General features: G+C 39.2%; 1 protein-coding gene across 2 annotated transcripts; it reads right to left on the reverse strand.

The window, feature by feature from the left end:
* Positions 1–730: 730 nt before the first annotated feature.
* ANKS4B (ankyrin repeat and sterile alpha motif domain containing 4B) lies at positions 731–15,115 on the reverse strand. 2 transcript variants are annotated; one of them, XM_058711566.1, is made up of 3 exons: positions 14,796–15,115; positions 11,145–11,514; positions 731–2,797 (listed from the first exon to the last, which is right to left on the reverse strand). In XM_058711566.1, exons 2-3 carry the CDS (start codon positions 11,306–11,308, stop codon positions 1,708–1,710), a joined length of 1,254 nt encoding a protein of 417 aa, XP_058567549.1. In that variant the 5' UTR covers positions 11,309–11,514; positions 14,796–15,115; the 3' UTR covers positions 731–1,707. The 2 variants fall into 2 exon arrangements, with proteins under 2 accessions (XP_058567549.1, XP_058567550.1); XM_058711567.1 differs by lacking the exon at positions 14,796–15,115 and having other exon boundaries at positions 11,145–11,817.
* Between the last annotated feature and the right edge of the window lie 244 nt (positions 15,116–15,359).

The raw sequence follows: 15,359 nt of genomic DNA on the forward strand, positions 1-15,359 counted from the left end.
TCCATGGGGGCCTCTTGAAATAACCCAAACAGATGTGCATGAGGAACCATGCTGAAGATGAACAGCTGTTTCTGTATTATACACACAGTCAATAGTAAATTCCACTTGATGTAAGTCTGGCTATAAAAGTCCAAGGAAGCTTAGCTATTCAGTAGGGTTTCAATCTGAATTGGGACGGCCATTCAAAAATGTCAGCTGCAATGCTGCCAGTTTATATCGTAGAACTTACACATATTCAGACATGTGGCCATGCTGACAGACAAGAGTAGATAAAAGATATGTACACAATAGGGGCTCTTGGGTGGCTCAGTCGGTTAAGCATCGGACTTCGGCTCAGGTCATGATCTCACAGATCATGGGTTTGAGCCCTGCATTGGGCTCTGTGCTGACGGCTCAAAGCCTGGAGCCTGCTTCGGATTCTGTCTCCCTCTTTCTCTGCCCCTCCCCCTCTCATGTTCTATCTCTCTGCCTCTCAAAAATAAAAAAAGTAATAACAATTTTTTTAACCACATAAAAAAAGATATGTACATGCACATAAAAATGTAAAATTTCCTTTTATAATCAACTTTTCCTTACAAATGACCTAGATTTCCCCCCCTTAAGTTTCAGAAGGCACTTACCTTGAGAAAAATCATGAAACAGTCCAGACTTTTTCTCGGCATCCTTATTTTCTCTCCACTCCTTAGTCTTGGTCTGCTAAGACTGCCATAACAAAATACCACAGACTGGGTGGTTTAAACAACAGAAATTTATTTTCTTACAGCTCTGAAGACTGGAAGCGCAAGATCAAAGTATTGGAAGGTTTGGTTTGCCTGAAGCATCTGTCTTTGGCTTGCAGATGACTGTTTTCTTGCTGTGTCCCCACGTGGCCTCTTCTGTGTGTGTGTGTGTGTGTGTGTGTGTGTGTGTGTGTGTGTGTGCAACCCTGAGTGTCTCTTCTTATAAGGACACCATCCATCTGTGTCCCTTATGACATCATTTAACTTTAATCACCTCTCTAATGGTCTGATCTCCAAATACAGTTATGTTGAGGCATAAAGCTTCAACATACAAATTTTAGGGAGATACGATTCATATTACATCAGGTACCTGGTATTCTATTTCTTTCTTCACTCTCCCTACATGCTGCTCTGCCTCTGTTCCCAGGCAGGAATATTATAAACCCATTTCCATTACTTATAAACATGTAAACATCTGTTGAAGGGTTAAACACATTTAAGTTGGACATGAAGCCTCAAGCCAATGGAAGAACTCAAATCTCTTCCAACAGACAAAGTCGTAGAGCTCAGGACAGAACTGGAGTTGGAATCCCCAGGCTCTAAGGATGAGAAAGTAAGCAGCACGCTTGCGTGACGAGAGACTATAATTTTTAAGTTCAGAGTTGGAAAAGTAAAGAGATTTTCCCTTGTCTGTCATTCATTTAACCCTTTCTATATTCAAAAATATCAAAAAGATAATTGGAGATAAAATTGCATTTTTGTATTCCCAGATCTCTTTGAGTTGGTCATTGGTGGTTTTTTTGGACAGGTACAGAATATTTCTCAGACTACAGTATGGGCCTCTTTCTTAGGAGCGCATTTCCAAAACCCTAGGAACTATTCCCAGTGGCCTGGCATTGGGCATACAGAGGGTGTTGCCTGGAGGGTTTCCAGTGGGCCACAGCATTGCCCCATTGCTGCAGGTTCACCCTGTGGACCCAATAGTCCATCAGAGGCTGGTGTCAATCAGGTGCCCAGGCTGTTGTAGCACCTGCTTCCTTCCATTTATAGCATTAAGAACTTTCTTCCTGGGACCAAGCTGCATTTGTATACTCTGAAGGTCCTCATCAGAGCAAAGTAACAGAGCTTCTAGATCAATCTGCTCTCTCATGAAAATGGGAAGGAATTCTTCCAGGTGGTGGGACTGCAAAAATACTTCCAGAGGAGTAGCATCAACCACATCTTCCTCCCACTCCACTTCATCCTCATCCCAAGGCAGATCATCTTCTTGGCTGTTTTCCACTCCCTCTTTGTTAGCCTCAGCTTCCTCAGCCTCTGCTGCTCCTTGTCTCTGAAGCAATTCACTGTGCATCTGAAATCCCAACACCCTCTTGCTGTCTGAGAGGTCTTCGGGACTTAATATTCTGTTCCTTCTAAAAACAATATTGCCTAGACCCGGACGGTTAAGAATGGACTCGTGCTGCACACCTCTGTCCTCCTTTGCTGAGAACTGGAGCTTCTCTTTGAAGTCCTGGGAGAATGTGTCTTCCTCCTCTTCTCTGAACACTTCCATCACATTCCTCTGCCCACTTCTGCTCTCCTTCCCTTCCAGCTCTTCTGTATCTTTGTTCTTCTTGAACTTTATCTTGAAGGTGTCTTTAATGCCCTTAGTTGCTGACCCAAATGTACCAGAAGCAGAAGCATTTGAAAGGGATGACCTGGAGAAAGTAGCCTTGGAAGAAGAAAGAGTCCCAGATTCCTCCTTGCTATAGGTGCGAGCCATCTTATGTTGGTGTTTCTCTTGGAGCCTCTCGCACTCTTTGATCTGCCTCCTGGCATTCTTCTGAGCCTGCTCCTTCAGCCTGGTAACTTTCTTGGGGCTCATGATGTTCTGGGCAGTGGCAGCCTTATCCAGGAGAGCAACACATTCATTCTGCTCTCTGCTAGCAGCAGCATCCAGTGGAGACTGTAAGTTGTTGTCCAGGGCAAAGATGTTGGCACCAAAGTTGACCAGGAATGAAACACAGTGGGTATGACCATTGGAGGCTGCATAATGCAAGGGAGTATTTCCCCAGATGTCACATCTATTAGGGTCCCCTCTAGAAAAAATATCAAAAATATACATAATTTTTGTTTCTTAGAACATGAGGTCCAAAATAAATAAATAAATAAATAAATAAATAAATAAATAAATAAATACAAGATGAACAAAATACATGTTAACCCTACCTTGGCATTGGTTATAACTTGTGAAAGTCTAAACACATAGAGAAATCAACATGGCCAGAAACAGAGAGAGCCCATCTCTACCCTTTGTTTCCTTTTTAGAAGAAAAGCTTTCCAAGAAACATCCTCCTCCCCCCAAAAAAGCCACTTTCATGTCTCATTGTTCCCAAATGGGTCACATGTCTATAGGAAGAGAAATAGAACTACTATAACTTAAGCCAATTAAAATTTTCCCCTGAAGCTAGGGATAAGATTACCCAGTGGCATGCTTGTAAATGTTTAACAACTGGCTTACCCAAGAAAAAGATCAAAGCTCTGATTTATGGCATGTGCCAATTTTTGTGTTGTACATACACCCATCATGGCAAAATTCAAGCTACTAATGTGATATTACTGGACACAGTTTGGAAGAGATGTACGGTAACACACTGTTATAAATTATTCCCACCATATATGTAGATATTGCAGATGTGCGAAATCTTAAGAACATAGTTAATAGTAAAATGCACTAAATAATTAGGAAGTGATAAGTTTTGAGTATTGAAAAATATAATTTATTAACTGATAGGTTAAATAACCTTATTTTTAATAATGACTCTGTTTAGCAGACTGAAACTTCCTGAAAATTTAGCAATCATCTCTCATGAGCCGGTAAGAGCTCATTCCCACTCTAACAGTGTTACCCCACTGGAGTCACATGTAGGAAAATAAAGAACTGAACAGAACTGGGTTCCCACCAGCAAGAAAGAAGAGGAGAATGGATATTGTGTAGGTACCAAACAGTATCTACTATAACCATTATTCATACAAAGGGTAGAACATACCCATTGATTCCCCAACTTACTTCCATGTAATTACAGCGTCATATATGCGATCAGTTCTGCAACGGTTTATGGTGTGATTGGGGGTACTATTAGATGGGATTAAGGCCAGAGACCCCATGCCAGCATAGAAACAGTCATGTGGTAGGTGCTCAGTAAAGATTTGTGGGATGAATTAATGCCTACTGGAATCTTGCCCCAGGCCACAACCCCACTCCCCCTATGAGATTGTGAGTTACTGGCGGTCATGTTGTCTAATATGGCTCTGGCCCCAAGCTCAAGCCATTGATGAGGACTCTGATAATACAGGTACTAAGAGGGATTCTTCCCTCACCCTAGACTACACCCCCAAACCAGGATCCCTCTAAACTTTCCCCAGTCTGGACCCATGGAAGGACAGGAGACAGGTTCCGAGAAGGCCTCTTGACATTCTTGGTGAGTAGGATGTGGAAACAGGAGAGACAATCCATGCACTTGCAACTGCCACATCAATGCCCTGTGACCCTTCCTCTGTTGCTTGCTACTCAAAGTTTGGTCCCTGGATCAGTAGTAGCAGCTGCAGCTGCTAGTTTGCTGGAGATGCGGAATCTTGGACTCCAGCCCAGAATTCCTGAATCAGAATCCGAAGTTTAACAAGATCCCAAGGTGATATGTAAGTTCCCTGCAGATTGAGAAGAGCTACGCTAGTTAACGGAGCCTAACCAATGTCCAGTAATTTGATGAATCGGATTTGTAACTCCTCCATGGAAACCCTTGGTCTCCTCAGGCTTTTCAGTTGTGAAGGTTTATACTTTCAACACCATCACCACCACCCACCATCACCATCTCCTTCTTAAAGAAAGACCAGGATAATTATCAGAGGGGTAAAATAAGGCTCAGAATGGTTAACTGATTTAAGCCTGTTACACAGGCAGCATACTTTGGAACAGGCTTGCCTCCAGGCCTAACGGTCTCCAGCACAATGCAGTCTTACGTTAACAGACCTCAAGTTTTTCTACTTTACCAGCTATGAGGCCTCAAGCTTAACTCACTGAGGACTCAGTGTCCTCATCTGAATGAGTGTGAGAATAATTTTCATGGAGTTGCTATGTGAATAAGTTAACATAAAGCCTTAGAAAAGTGCTTGGTCCATAGTGAATACTCAATAAACATTACCTATTATCATTTCCCTTTTCCCTAAACTCATAATCCCTAATTTCATATATTTATTTTTCCCACAGCATTATAATAGCTCTTGTGACTTTTGTTAAATGTTTAGTTATTTTGAGAGAGAGAGCACAGGGGAGGGACAGAGGGAGAGAGAGAATCCTAAACGGGCTTTGCATTCAGAGTGGAGCCCGACATGAGGCTTCATCTCGTGACCACGAGCTCATGACCTGAGCCAAAATCAAGAGTCGGACGCTTAACTGACTGAGCCACCCAGGCGCCCTAGCTCTTGCGACATTTTAAACACTTACAGTCGTACTTAATTTGCCCAATATTTATGCCCCATCTCCCTAATGAGATAATATGCCTGAGAGGGCCAAGCCTGTGTCTTTTTGTCCTTTGTATCACATCTCCTAGCAGAAGTCTCAGACTCAAAGAAACCAAGCAGGTAATTTAAGCAGCTGAATGGAGCCAAGCTTGTTCTTTCAACAAAGTCATAGTTGAGTGTGAACTTCAATGAGAAAGGATAGCTGTCACTCAGCAGCAGCTGACTGCCACCTTGAATAAAAGCAGCCACAATTTGGCCAGGGCTTCCATTTTCCACATAAAGCCAGACATCCAGGATTTCATGTGGAATTTTTTGAATTTCAAACGTTGGCTCCAATTTAAAAGAAAAATACAGTGAAATCCAAATAAAACAGAGTTTTGGACTGGATCCAGCCCATACTCTGGCAGTTGGTAACCTCCTTCTGAGCAGAGAAGAGCATGAACAGATGCACATATGGGTGATGTTAAACATGGCATATCTGAGGAACCAGGAGTATATTTCGGTTGACCAGAGTGCATGGAGATGGGGCAAGGGAAATCAGTGCAAAGGGGAAAGTAAGAAAATGAAATTTAATCTAAGGAAAGCAAATATTAAATAAGACCATTCTGTCGGGCTGCTACTTCCAAGAGGTCTGCTCAGTATGCCTGATTTAATTGTTTTAGATCAAAGAAAACCTCTTTCAGTCTTAGTGCAGTTGTGTATCTTAGGGGGGCACAGTGCCTCACCCCCAAAGATGTAGTTTTACATTTTATTTATTTTAACCAAGCACCATATTCAAAAGACTCCTTAAGTACTCTAGACATCAAAGAGGGATTGTAAAAACATCCAAGATGGTACTATAAACATAAACAAAAACATACTGGTTAAATTTGCTTGAAACTATTGGGTTGTATAAGTTAAAAAAGAAATTATTGAGAGGAGTGAGCTATGGTGGGGATGTTCAGGGTCTTAAGGAGTTTAGGTTAAATCTACATGCTTTGGAACTTAAAGGAACTTAAATGATCCTTTCAAGATGGAAGGAAGAACATCAAGAAAACCTTGAGATGACCCCAAAGATGTGTCTTGTTCTAAGAAAATTTCAAATGCAAAATTCCAAATTTATAGATGAAACTGTCAGTAAGATGATTTAAAAGTTTCCCTAGTGTATTTATTTCCACTTATAAAAATTCTATTTAAAAGCAACTTTCTTGGGTGCCTGGGTGGCTGAGTTGGTTAAGCATCTGACTCTTCATGATCTCACAGTTTGTGAGTTCGAGCCCCAAGTAGGGCTCTGTGCTGACAGCTTGGAGCCTGGAGCCTGCTTCAGATTCTGTGTCTCCCTCTCTCTGCCCCCCACCTGTTCACACTGTCTCTCTCAAATAAATAAATATTAAAAAAAATTTTTTTTAAAGCATCTGACTCTTAATTTTGGCTCAGGCCATGATCCCACAGTTCTTGAGTTCGAGCCCCGCATCAGGTTCTGTGCTACAGCTCAGAGCCTGGAGTCTACTTTAAATTCTGTGTCTCCCTCTTTTTCTGCCCTTCCCCCAGCTCCCTCTCTGTCTCTCTCTCTTTCTCAAAAATAAAATAAAATAAACATTAAAAAAAATTTAAAGGCAACTTTCTGGGGCACCAGGGTGGCTCAGTTGGTTAAGCAACCAACTTCAGCTCAGGTCATGATCTCGCAATTTGCGAGTTGAAGACTCGCGACAGGCTCTGTGCTGACAGCTTGGAGCTGGAGCCTGCTTCAGATTCTGTGTCTCCCTCTCCTCTTCATGCTCTGTCTCTCAAAAATAAATAAAAACTTTAAAAAATTTTTTTAAATAAAGCAACTTTCCAAATTTGTGTATAACTTAAAATATTTCCTAATGACAAATTTCATGGAGACCTTATATTTTTTTAATGTTTATTTATTTCTGAGAGAGAGAGACAGAGCATGAGCAGGACAGGGGCAGAGAGAGAGGGAGACACAGAATCCAAAGCAGGCTCCAGGCTCTGTGCCATCAGCACAGAGCCTGACACAGGGCTCGAACTCTTGAACTGTGAGATCATGACCTGAGCTGACGCCGGATGCCCAACTGACTGAGCCACCCAGGCGACCCTCATGGAGTACTTCTAAATTCAATCTTTGTCTTTCAGTCTTTGGTGTCTTTCATACTTCTTGATAGAATCATTACACATACCCGCCCAGATATGCACAAACTGGTCCCCCTCGTTTGATTATCTGAATCCAATATTGATGCTATAGTGTTTGCCTAGGCTAAATTCAGTCTTGGGTTGGTTTCTTTTCCTATTTCTTTTTTCCAAAAGAGAAACTCACTGAAGAGATTTTAAAATAATCCCCATTTTGCTCTTGCTTTTTTGTAGGTCAGTGCATTTGGGCAGTAATTTTTAAAACTGGATTGGTATTATAGTCACTAAATGGGCAACTTGCTTATATTAACTTACTCTGAGCATCTGGTCCACATCATTTTTTCTCTTTTGAAGTTAATTTGTTTTTTGTGAAGCTGTTATCAGAAAAAAAACTCAGTATTTCAAAAATGTTTTTCTACATAAGAAGGAATATTTGGACTTTCTAATAATCAAAGAAATATAAATGAAAACAATGTACTACCATTTTCTTGCCCATCAGATAGGCAAGGATTAAAAAGAACACTAATACTCAGTTTTGGCAGGAGTATGGGAAAATGAACAATGCTGGAGGAATCATAAAGTAGTTCAAATTTCCTGGCACATTATGTGCCAAAAGCTTTTAAAACATAGTATCCTCTTGAATCAATAACTCTGCCTTTAAGAATTTATCCTAAGGAAATATTAGACCCTTGTGTAAAGATGAGTAAGCAAGGGTGTTCATCCTAACTTGTTAATAACAGTTGAAAGACTGGATTCAAATTTAAGTGTTATGAACAAGCAACTGATTAAATAAATTATGATGAAACCGTAAAAACAGAATACCATATAGTCATTAAAAACCAGTGACATGCTGGGGCGCCTGGGTGGCTCAGTCAGTTGAGGGTCCGACTTTGGTTCAGGTCATGATCTCACACTCCGTGTGTTTGAGCTGCATGTTGGGCTCTGTGCTGATGGCTCAGAGCCTGGACCCTGCTTCAGATTCTGTGTCTCCACCCCTCTCTGCCCCTCCCCTGCTCATGCTCTGTCTCTCTCTGTCTCAAAAATAAATAAAAACATTAAAAAAAATTTTTTTAAAACAGTGGCATGGGATGCCTGGGTGGCACAGTTAGGTGACTGTCCAACTCTTGATTTCAGCTCAGTTCGTGATCCCAGGATCATGGGATCAAGCCCCACATCAGGCTCTGTGCTGAGCCTGCTTTAGATATTCTCTCTCTCTCTCTCTCTCTCTCTCTCTCTCTCTCTCTCTCTGTCTCTTTCTCTCCCTCTCCATCTGCCCCTCTCCTCACTCTTCTAAATCCAATCTCTGTCTTTTAGTCCTTGGTGTCTTTCATACTTCTTGATAGAACCATTACACATATCTGCCCAGGTGTTCACAAACTGGTTCCCCTCATTTGATTAGCTGAATCCAATATTGATGCTATAGTGTTTGCCTGGGCTAAATTCAGGCAAATTCTCTCTCTCTCTCTCTCTAATTAACAAAACAAAACAAAACAAAACAAAACAAAACAAAACAAAACAAAACAAAACACCAGTGGTATAGATTTCTACTTCAAAGAGCAAATAAAAAACTGAAATTGAAAATGATCCATAATCTATTGTTAAATAATTAGAAGCAGGTGTCAGAACAGTTTGTATAATATGACTGCCTTTTTTCAGGGGGAAAAATGTATGTGTATGTACATGTTCTCAAAGGAAAAAGTCTGGAAGGACATAAGCCCAAATGTTAATGACTGTGAAAATTGGTTTGATTTTTACTTTATTAAATTTATCTTTGTAATATGATGTAAAATTTTGCAATAAGTATCCTTGAAGAATCAGGGAGGAAGATAACTTAGGTTAGCAAGTGAAACAAAACAAAAAAAATTCACATACACTTTGAAGGCAAAATGAAATTTTGTATAATTGGAGCCATCTTCCAAGTGTAGGAGAACATATGTAATTATTGCTTTTCATCTTTAAATTTTGAAAAGAAAGGAACACAGTTTTTAACAAATCCAGAGTTTGGGTATTAATAATTACCACATGATCCACTGTCAGTGATCAATGACTGATTAACTTCTAAATTCAATTTTTAATTTATTTCCCTTTTTAACTCCCTTAAGTATAACTGGCAATTGATCTCTCACAGTTCCTGAAAATTGGCTGTGGTCAATATGGGAGCCTAAGAAAACCTGTACAAGATATTTTTTTCAGCCTATGTACTCCATGGCAACCTAACACATTGGTGGAATATGGGGTCTTACCTTCCTCTTCCTCTACTCACCAAAACATCCAGTCAACTGTAATTGATCCTACACCCAAACTGCCACTCCAATCCATCCCTGTCTCTCCATTGTCATTGCCACTGCCCTAGTCCAGTTCATCTCTCATCTCAACCATTAAAATAGCCCTTGAACATTTTCCGTGACTGCTACACAGCTGCCTGAACAAGTTTTGTAAACACAAATCTACCAGGTGGCTACCCTGCTTAAACCTGACAATGACTTCCCATGCCGTTAGGATAAAGTTCAACTCCCAGAGTTTACAAGGCTCTTGTGATCTGGTCGTTTCTTATAACTTGGCCTCTCCCCATTAAAGCTGCATCCAGCCATACTCAACTTCAGTGCCTAGAATGCAAAGTGCTCTCACTTGGGGGGAAAACATTCTTCCTTCCATCTTCTGGCCAGCTTCTTCTCACCTTTTAAGTTACAGCTTCAATGATCCAGAAAGCCTATCCTCACTCTATGGTTTGGGATAGATGCCTGTGTTATTTATGTAGTGCCCTTTCTTTCCCCCCTTTATAACCAATATCATCTATGACTTAACTTATTTAATTTCTGTCTTCCTCTCTCAAATCTGATCACCATGAGGAGAGGAAATGGGTCTCTCTTGTTGACCAGAGCATCCCCAGTGGCCAATAAAATGGCTGGTACATTGCAAATATGTAAAAGTAAATATTTACTAAATTGAAATTGATTCACTTAGCTCCTTTATTAATGTTTTCTTTTTTCCTTTCTTTACTGCCATCGGGTTATAGTTGCCAACACTGCCTAGCCCTTCTGGTAACATGCAGAAGAAAAGAGATAGGTAATTCCTGCATTAGAATTTGGGGGAAGTGTGTATGCATGTGTATATATCTGACAGCTAGAGAGATAAGACACGCTGAAGGTCCCTTATAAAGCCAACTATTTCATCTAAGAATCATGGCTTGCATTAGGGTTGTGTATTAATAAAAGGCTGTGGATTTTAATGGAATAGATAAAAAAAAAAAACAATGCATCATTTGTTCCAATCAAAGTTAACATCTTAAAGTCAAGTAAAACAGTGATTTCTTTTTAAGAGCCAACCATTTAAATTTCATGGAAAAGTTTGTTTGTTTGTTTGTTTGTTTGTTTTAAAGTAGGCTTCAGACCTAGCATGGAGCCCAATGTGGGGCTTGAATTCATGACCCTGAGATCAAGACCTGACCTGACATCAAGAGTCAGATGCTTAACTGCCTGAGCCACTTAGGTGCCCTTATGTAAAAGATTTTTAAAGACACAAAATTAAAATATCCTCCCCCCCCCCATCCCCCTGCCCCGAGCAGATAACAAAGCCTTAAGAGTTCAGGATCTTTCTATGTGTGGCTCATAAGGGATGAGCCATCCTCATGGTACCAGTTCTTAATGTGAAAAGAGCATCTCTAGGCAGTTTTCTCTTTTTCTCTAAAAAGACAATTATTTAGACAATCCATAAAGAACAAAGTATTTTCACTGACTTCCCTGTCTCTTGCTGCTGTCTGTAAACTCCTACCATAAACACTGTTTCCAGTAGAAACCATCAGGTTGAACTTACCCTCTGCTGCAGATTATTTCTAGGGCTTCCAAATTCCCATGGTAAGCTGCCAGGAGTGTGGGAGTCATGCCATCTTCATCAGAAAGATTCAGATCTCTCTTGGTAGCCTCTTTCAAAAGTTCTAAGTAGCTATCACTAGCAGCTTGGTGGTAGCGAGTGGACATTTTTCCTGCCCACCTAAGCCCAGCCAGATATTGCTCTCCAGGCAGATCAGGTTGTTGGTGAAGTAGCCTTCCTGCAAAGCTGGTTAATCAGTAACAAGGAAGAGTGTCACCTCAGGACAAAGGTCATTCCAGCCTCCTCCATGGAAGGCAGCCAGAAAGGTCCACAGCACTGAACTTGGACCTTTCCTTTCTGGCATGGCCATGACCTGGAATAGTAAGGAATGCGGGGTTCGTCTTGAGTGTTTTAAGCCACTTTTAATTTTTTCTGTCCATTAGCATGTCTTGAATGTAGTATTGGTCATCTAGGCACAGAATGTACAAAATAATTTCCAAACAATTCAGAACTAGTCTAGTTCACCGGGGAGGTCTATTTTAGAAACTATTTTATTGAGGTATAATTTATACACTATGAAATTCACCCCTTTTAAGTGTGTAATTCAATGATAGTAAATTTACATAGTGGTTCAAGCATCACCACAATCCAATTTTAGAACATATCTATCACCCTCAAAATATCCCTCATACTCATTTGTAGTTAATCCCCATTTCCCCTCCCAACCCCAGGAAACTACTAATCTGCTTTCTGTCTCTATAGATTTGGTTTTTAAGTGCATTTAATATAAATGGAATCATAAAATATATAGTCTTTGTGTTTAGGGTTTTTTTTTAGCTTCACATAATTTTCTGAGGTACATTCATTTTTCAGTATATAACAGTACTTCCTTTTTATTGCTGAATAATATTCCACTATAGAAATATACCAAATGTTCATGATTCATCCAATAGCTGATGGACATTTAGATTGTTTCCCCTTTTTGTTTTTATGAATAATGCTTCTAAGAACATTCACACGCAAGTCTGTGTGGACATATATCTTTATGTCTCTTGGGTTTATAGCAAAGAGTGGAATGGCTGGGTTACATGATGATTTATATGTAACTTTTTCAGAAATTGCCAGTGTTTTTCCAAAGTCACTGTACTGTCATACATTTCTACCAGCAATGATTGGTGATAATTTCTCCATATCTTTGCAGCCTTTGCTGCCTTTTTGCTTATAGCCATCCTTAGCGGATGTGAAGTGGTATCATTATGGTTCTAATTTGCAATTCCTAATGATTAATGATGTTGAGCACATTTTCATTGTGCTTGTTAGCCATTCTTACATCTTATCTTTATTAAATTGTTTGCCCATTTTTCTCACTGGGTTATTATCTTATTATTGAGTTATAAGAGTTCTTTATATATATTGAACAAAAATCCTTTATCAGATCTATTTTGAACTGAATGAAAATGAAGACACAACATCTCAGAATTTTAAAACAGAGCTTGGCCCAAATGTCCATCAACTGATGAATGGATTAAGAAGATGTGGTATATATGAGGTGCCTGGGTGGCTCAGTTGGTTAAGTGTCTGACTTCGGCTCAGGTCATGATCTCACCGTCCATGAGTTCAAGCCCCATGTCAGGCTCTGAGCTGACAGCTTAGAGCCTGGAGCCTGCTTTGGATTTTGTGTCCCCTCCCTCTCTCTCTGCTCCTCACCTACTCACACTCTGTCTCTCTCTCAAAAATAATAAATAAACATTAAAAAAATATATATATATATATACATATATATATATATGTATACACACACACACAGTGGAATACTACTCAGCAATGAAAAAGAATGATATCTTGCCATTTGCAACAGTGTGGATGGAACTGGAGGGTATTATGCTAAGTGAAATAAGTCAGTCAAAGAAAAACAGATATCACATGATTTCACTCATATGTGGAATTTGAGAAACCTAACAGATGATCATAGGGGAAAGGAAGGAAAAATAAGATAAAAACAGAGAGTAAGGCAAACCATAAGAGACTCTTAAATAAAGAGAATAAACTGAGAGTTGATGGGGGTCAGGGGTGGGGAAATGGGTGATGGGCATTAAGGATAGGACTGGTTGGGATGAGCGCTGGGTGTTATATGTATGTGATGAATCACTGGATTTTACGCCAAGACTACACTGTATGTTAACTTGAGAATAAATAAAATAAAAATAAAAAATGTAAAAAATAAATAAAACAGAGCTGGGGGAGAAATTAGCAGTTTTTAATGCCTGTATTAAAAAAAGAGAAATATCTCAAATCAATAACTTAAACTCCCACCTTAAGGAAAGGAGGAAAACATGGAAAAAGTAGTGCAAATAAAGAACACAATGTAAGACCAAAAACATGGTCCAAATATCTCTGTAAAACAAATAGGTGTAAATGGACAAAATTCACCAGTTGGAAGACCCAGCTATATCTTATTCACAACAGACACAGCTAAAATATAAAATTGCAGAAAGATTGAAAGCAAAAAATGGAAAAGTTTTATCAAGAAAATACTGACAAAAAATGGTATATCTATATTTATATCAGACAAAATATAGTTTAAGCCAAAAAATTACTAGGGATAAAGAGAGATGATGAAAGGAACAATTCATCAACAAAATATAATAGTCCTAAGCTTGTGTGTACCTAATAACATAGCCCCCAAATAGAGAAAACAAAAAATAATAGAACTGGAACAGAAAGAGCAAATCCACAATCACAGTAGGAGATTTTAATTAACTTTCTTAATATTATATATATAATGATAATGTTAATTCACCCTCTGTATATCATACACACACACACACACACACACACACACACACACAAACACATATATATTAGGTTAAAGATTAGTAAAAATATAAAATATTTGAACACAATTAAAAGCTTGACTTAACAAACCTATGTATAACTCTATACTCAATAGAAAAAAGCATGTTCTTTTCAAGTACACAGAAATATTTATAAAAATTGCCCACCTAGAATGCAAATTGGTGCAGCCACTCTGGAAAACAGTGCAGAGGTTCCTCAAAAAATTAAAAATAGACCTACCTAATGACCCAGCAATAGCACTGCTAGGAATTTACCCAGGGATACAGGACTACTGATGCATAGGGGCACTTGTATCCCAATGTTTATAGCAGCACTCTCAACAATAGCCAAATTGTGGAAAGAGCCTAAATGTCCATCAACTGATGAATGGATAAAGAAATCGTGGTTTATATACACAATGGAGTACTACGTGGCAATGAGAAAGAATGAAATATGGCCCTTTGTAGCAACATGGATGGAACTGGAGAGTGTGATGCTAAGTGAAATAAGCCATACAGAGAAAGACAGATACCATATGGTTTCACTCTTATGTGGATCCTGAGAAACTTAACAGAAACCCATGGGGGAGGGGAAGGAAAAAAAAAAGAGATTAGAGTGGAAGAGAGCCAAAGCTCTCTTTGAGCCAAAGCATAAGAGACTCTTAAAAACTGAGAACAAACTGAGGGTTGATGGGGGGATGGGAGGGAGGGGAGGGTGGGTGATGGGTGTTGAGGAGGGCACCTTTTGGGATGAGCACTGGGTGTTGTATGGAAACCAATTTGACAATAAACTTCATATATGGAAAAAAAAATTGCCCACCTAATAAAACCAGTGCAGGCATCAATAAGTATCAAATGATAGATTTCATGCAAACCATGTCCTGTGAAGACACAGCAATAAAATTAGAACCCCTCACCCGATACAACTGATAAACTGTATAGATATTCTCTTGAAGTATATATTTTACATAGTTTTTATCATCAAATACATACATTTTTGCATTGTCTTTTCCTCTCTTTAATCCACCATAAGTATTTCCCATATTGTTAAAAAACCTTTAATATGTTTGGATAATAGTCCATGGAATTGAGGTGAGGAAGATCTATTTTCAAAGTCTATAACTCTTTATTCTTCTTATCTCTTTCTGTCTAAGCCTTTATTCCAAGATAAATTATCTGTCAACTTTGAGAAAGTACAAGCTTTCATCTGCAAGTTTCTCACGATAATTAGCTCCAAGAGTCAATGTTTGTTCCTTTTTCTGGTTTCTATGAGAACCAGTAGAAGCTGTAGAAGCAACCTGGAGGACACTATTATTTATTTGTAAGGAGGGAAAAAGAATTTTTTTAAGACTGCAGAGAGTGAAATATTCAAATGTGATTATGG

Source organism: Neofelis nebulosa, chromosome 18 (genome assembly GCF_028018385.1).
Source record: "Neofelis nebulosa isolate mNeoNeb1 chromosome 18, mNeoNeb1.pri, whole genome shotgun sequence".
Classification (NCBI taxonomy): domain Eukaryota; kingdom Metazoa; phylum Chordata; class Mammalia; order Carnivora; family Felidae; genus Neofelis; species Neofelis nebulosa.

Bases quoted from the DNA above. Each gene is read 5' to 3' on its own strand.
- ANKS4B (XM_058711566.1), bottom strand. From the start codon at position 11,308: ATGTCCACTCGCTACCACCAAGCTGCTAGTGATAGCTACTTAGAACTT. The intron at 2,798-11,144 runs GTAAGTTCAACC...TATTTTTTCTAG, and splicing joins GAAATAATCTGCAGCAGAGG to AGGGGACCCTAATAGATGTG.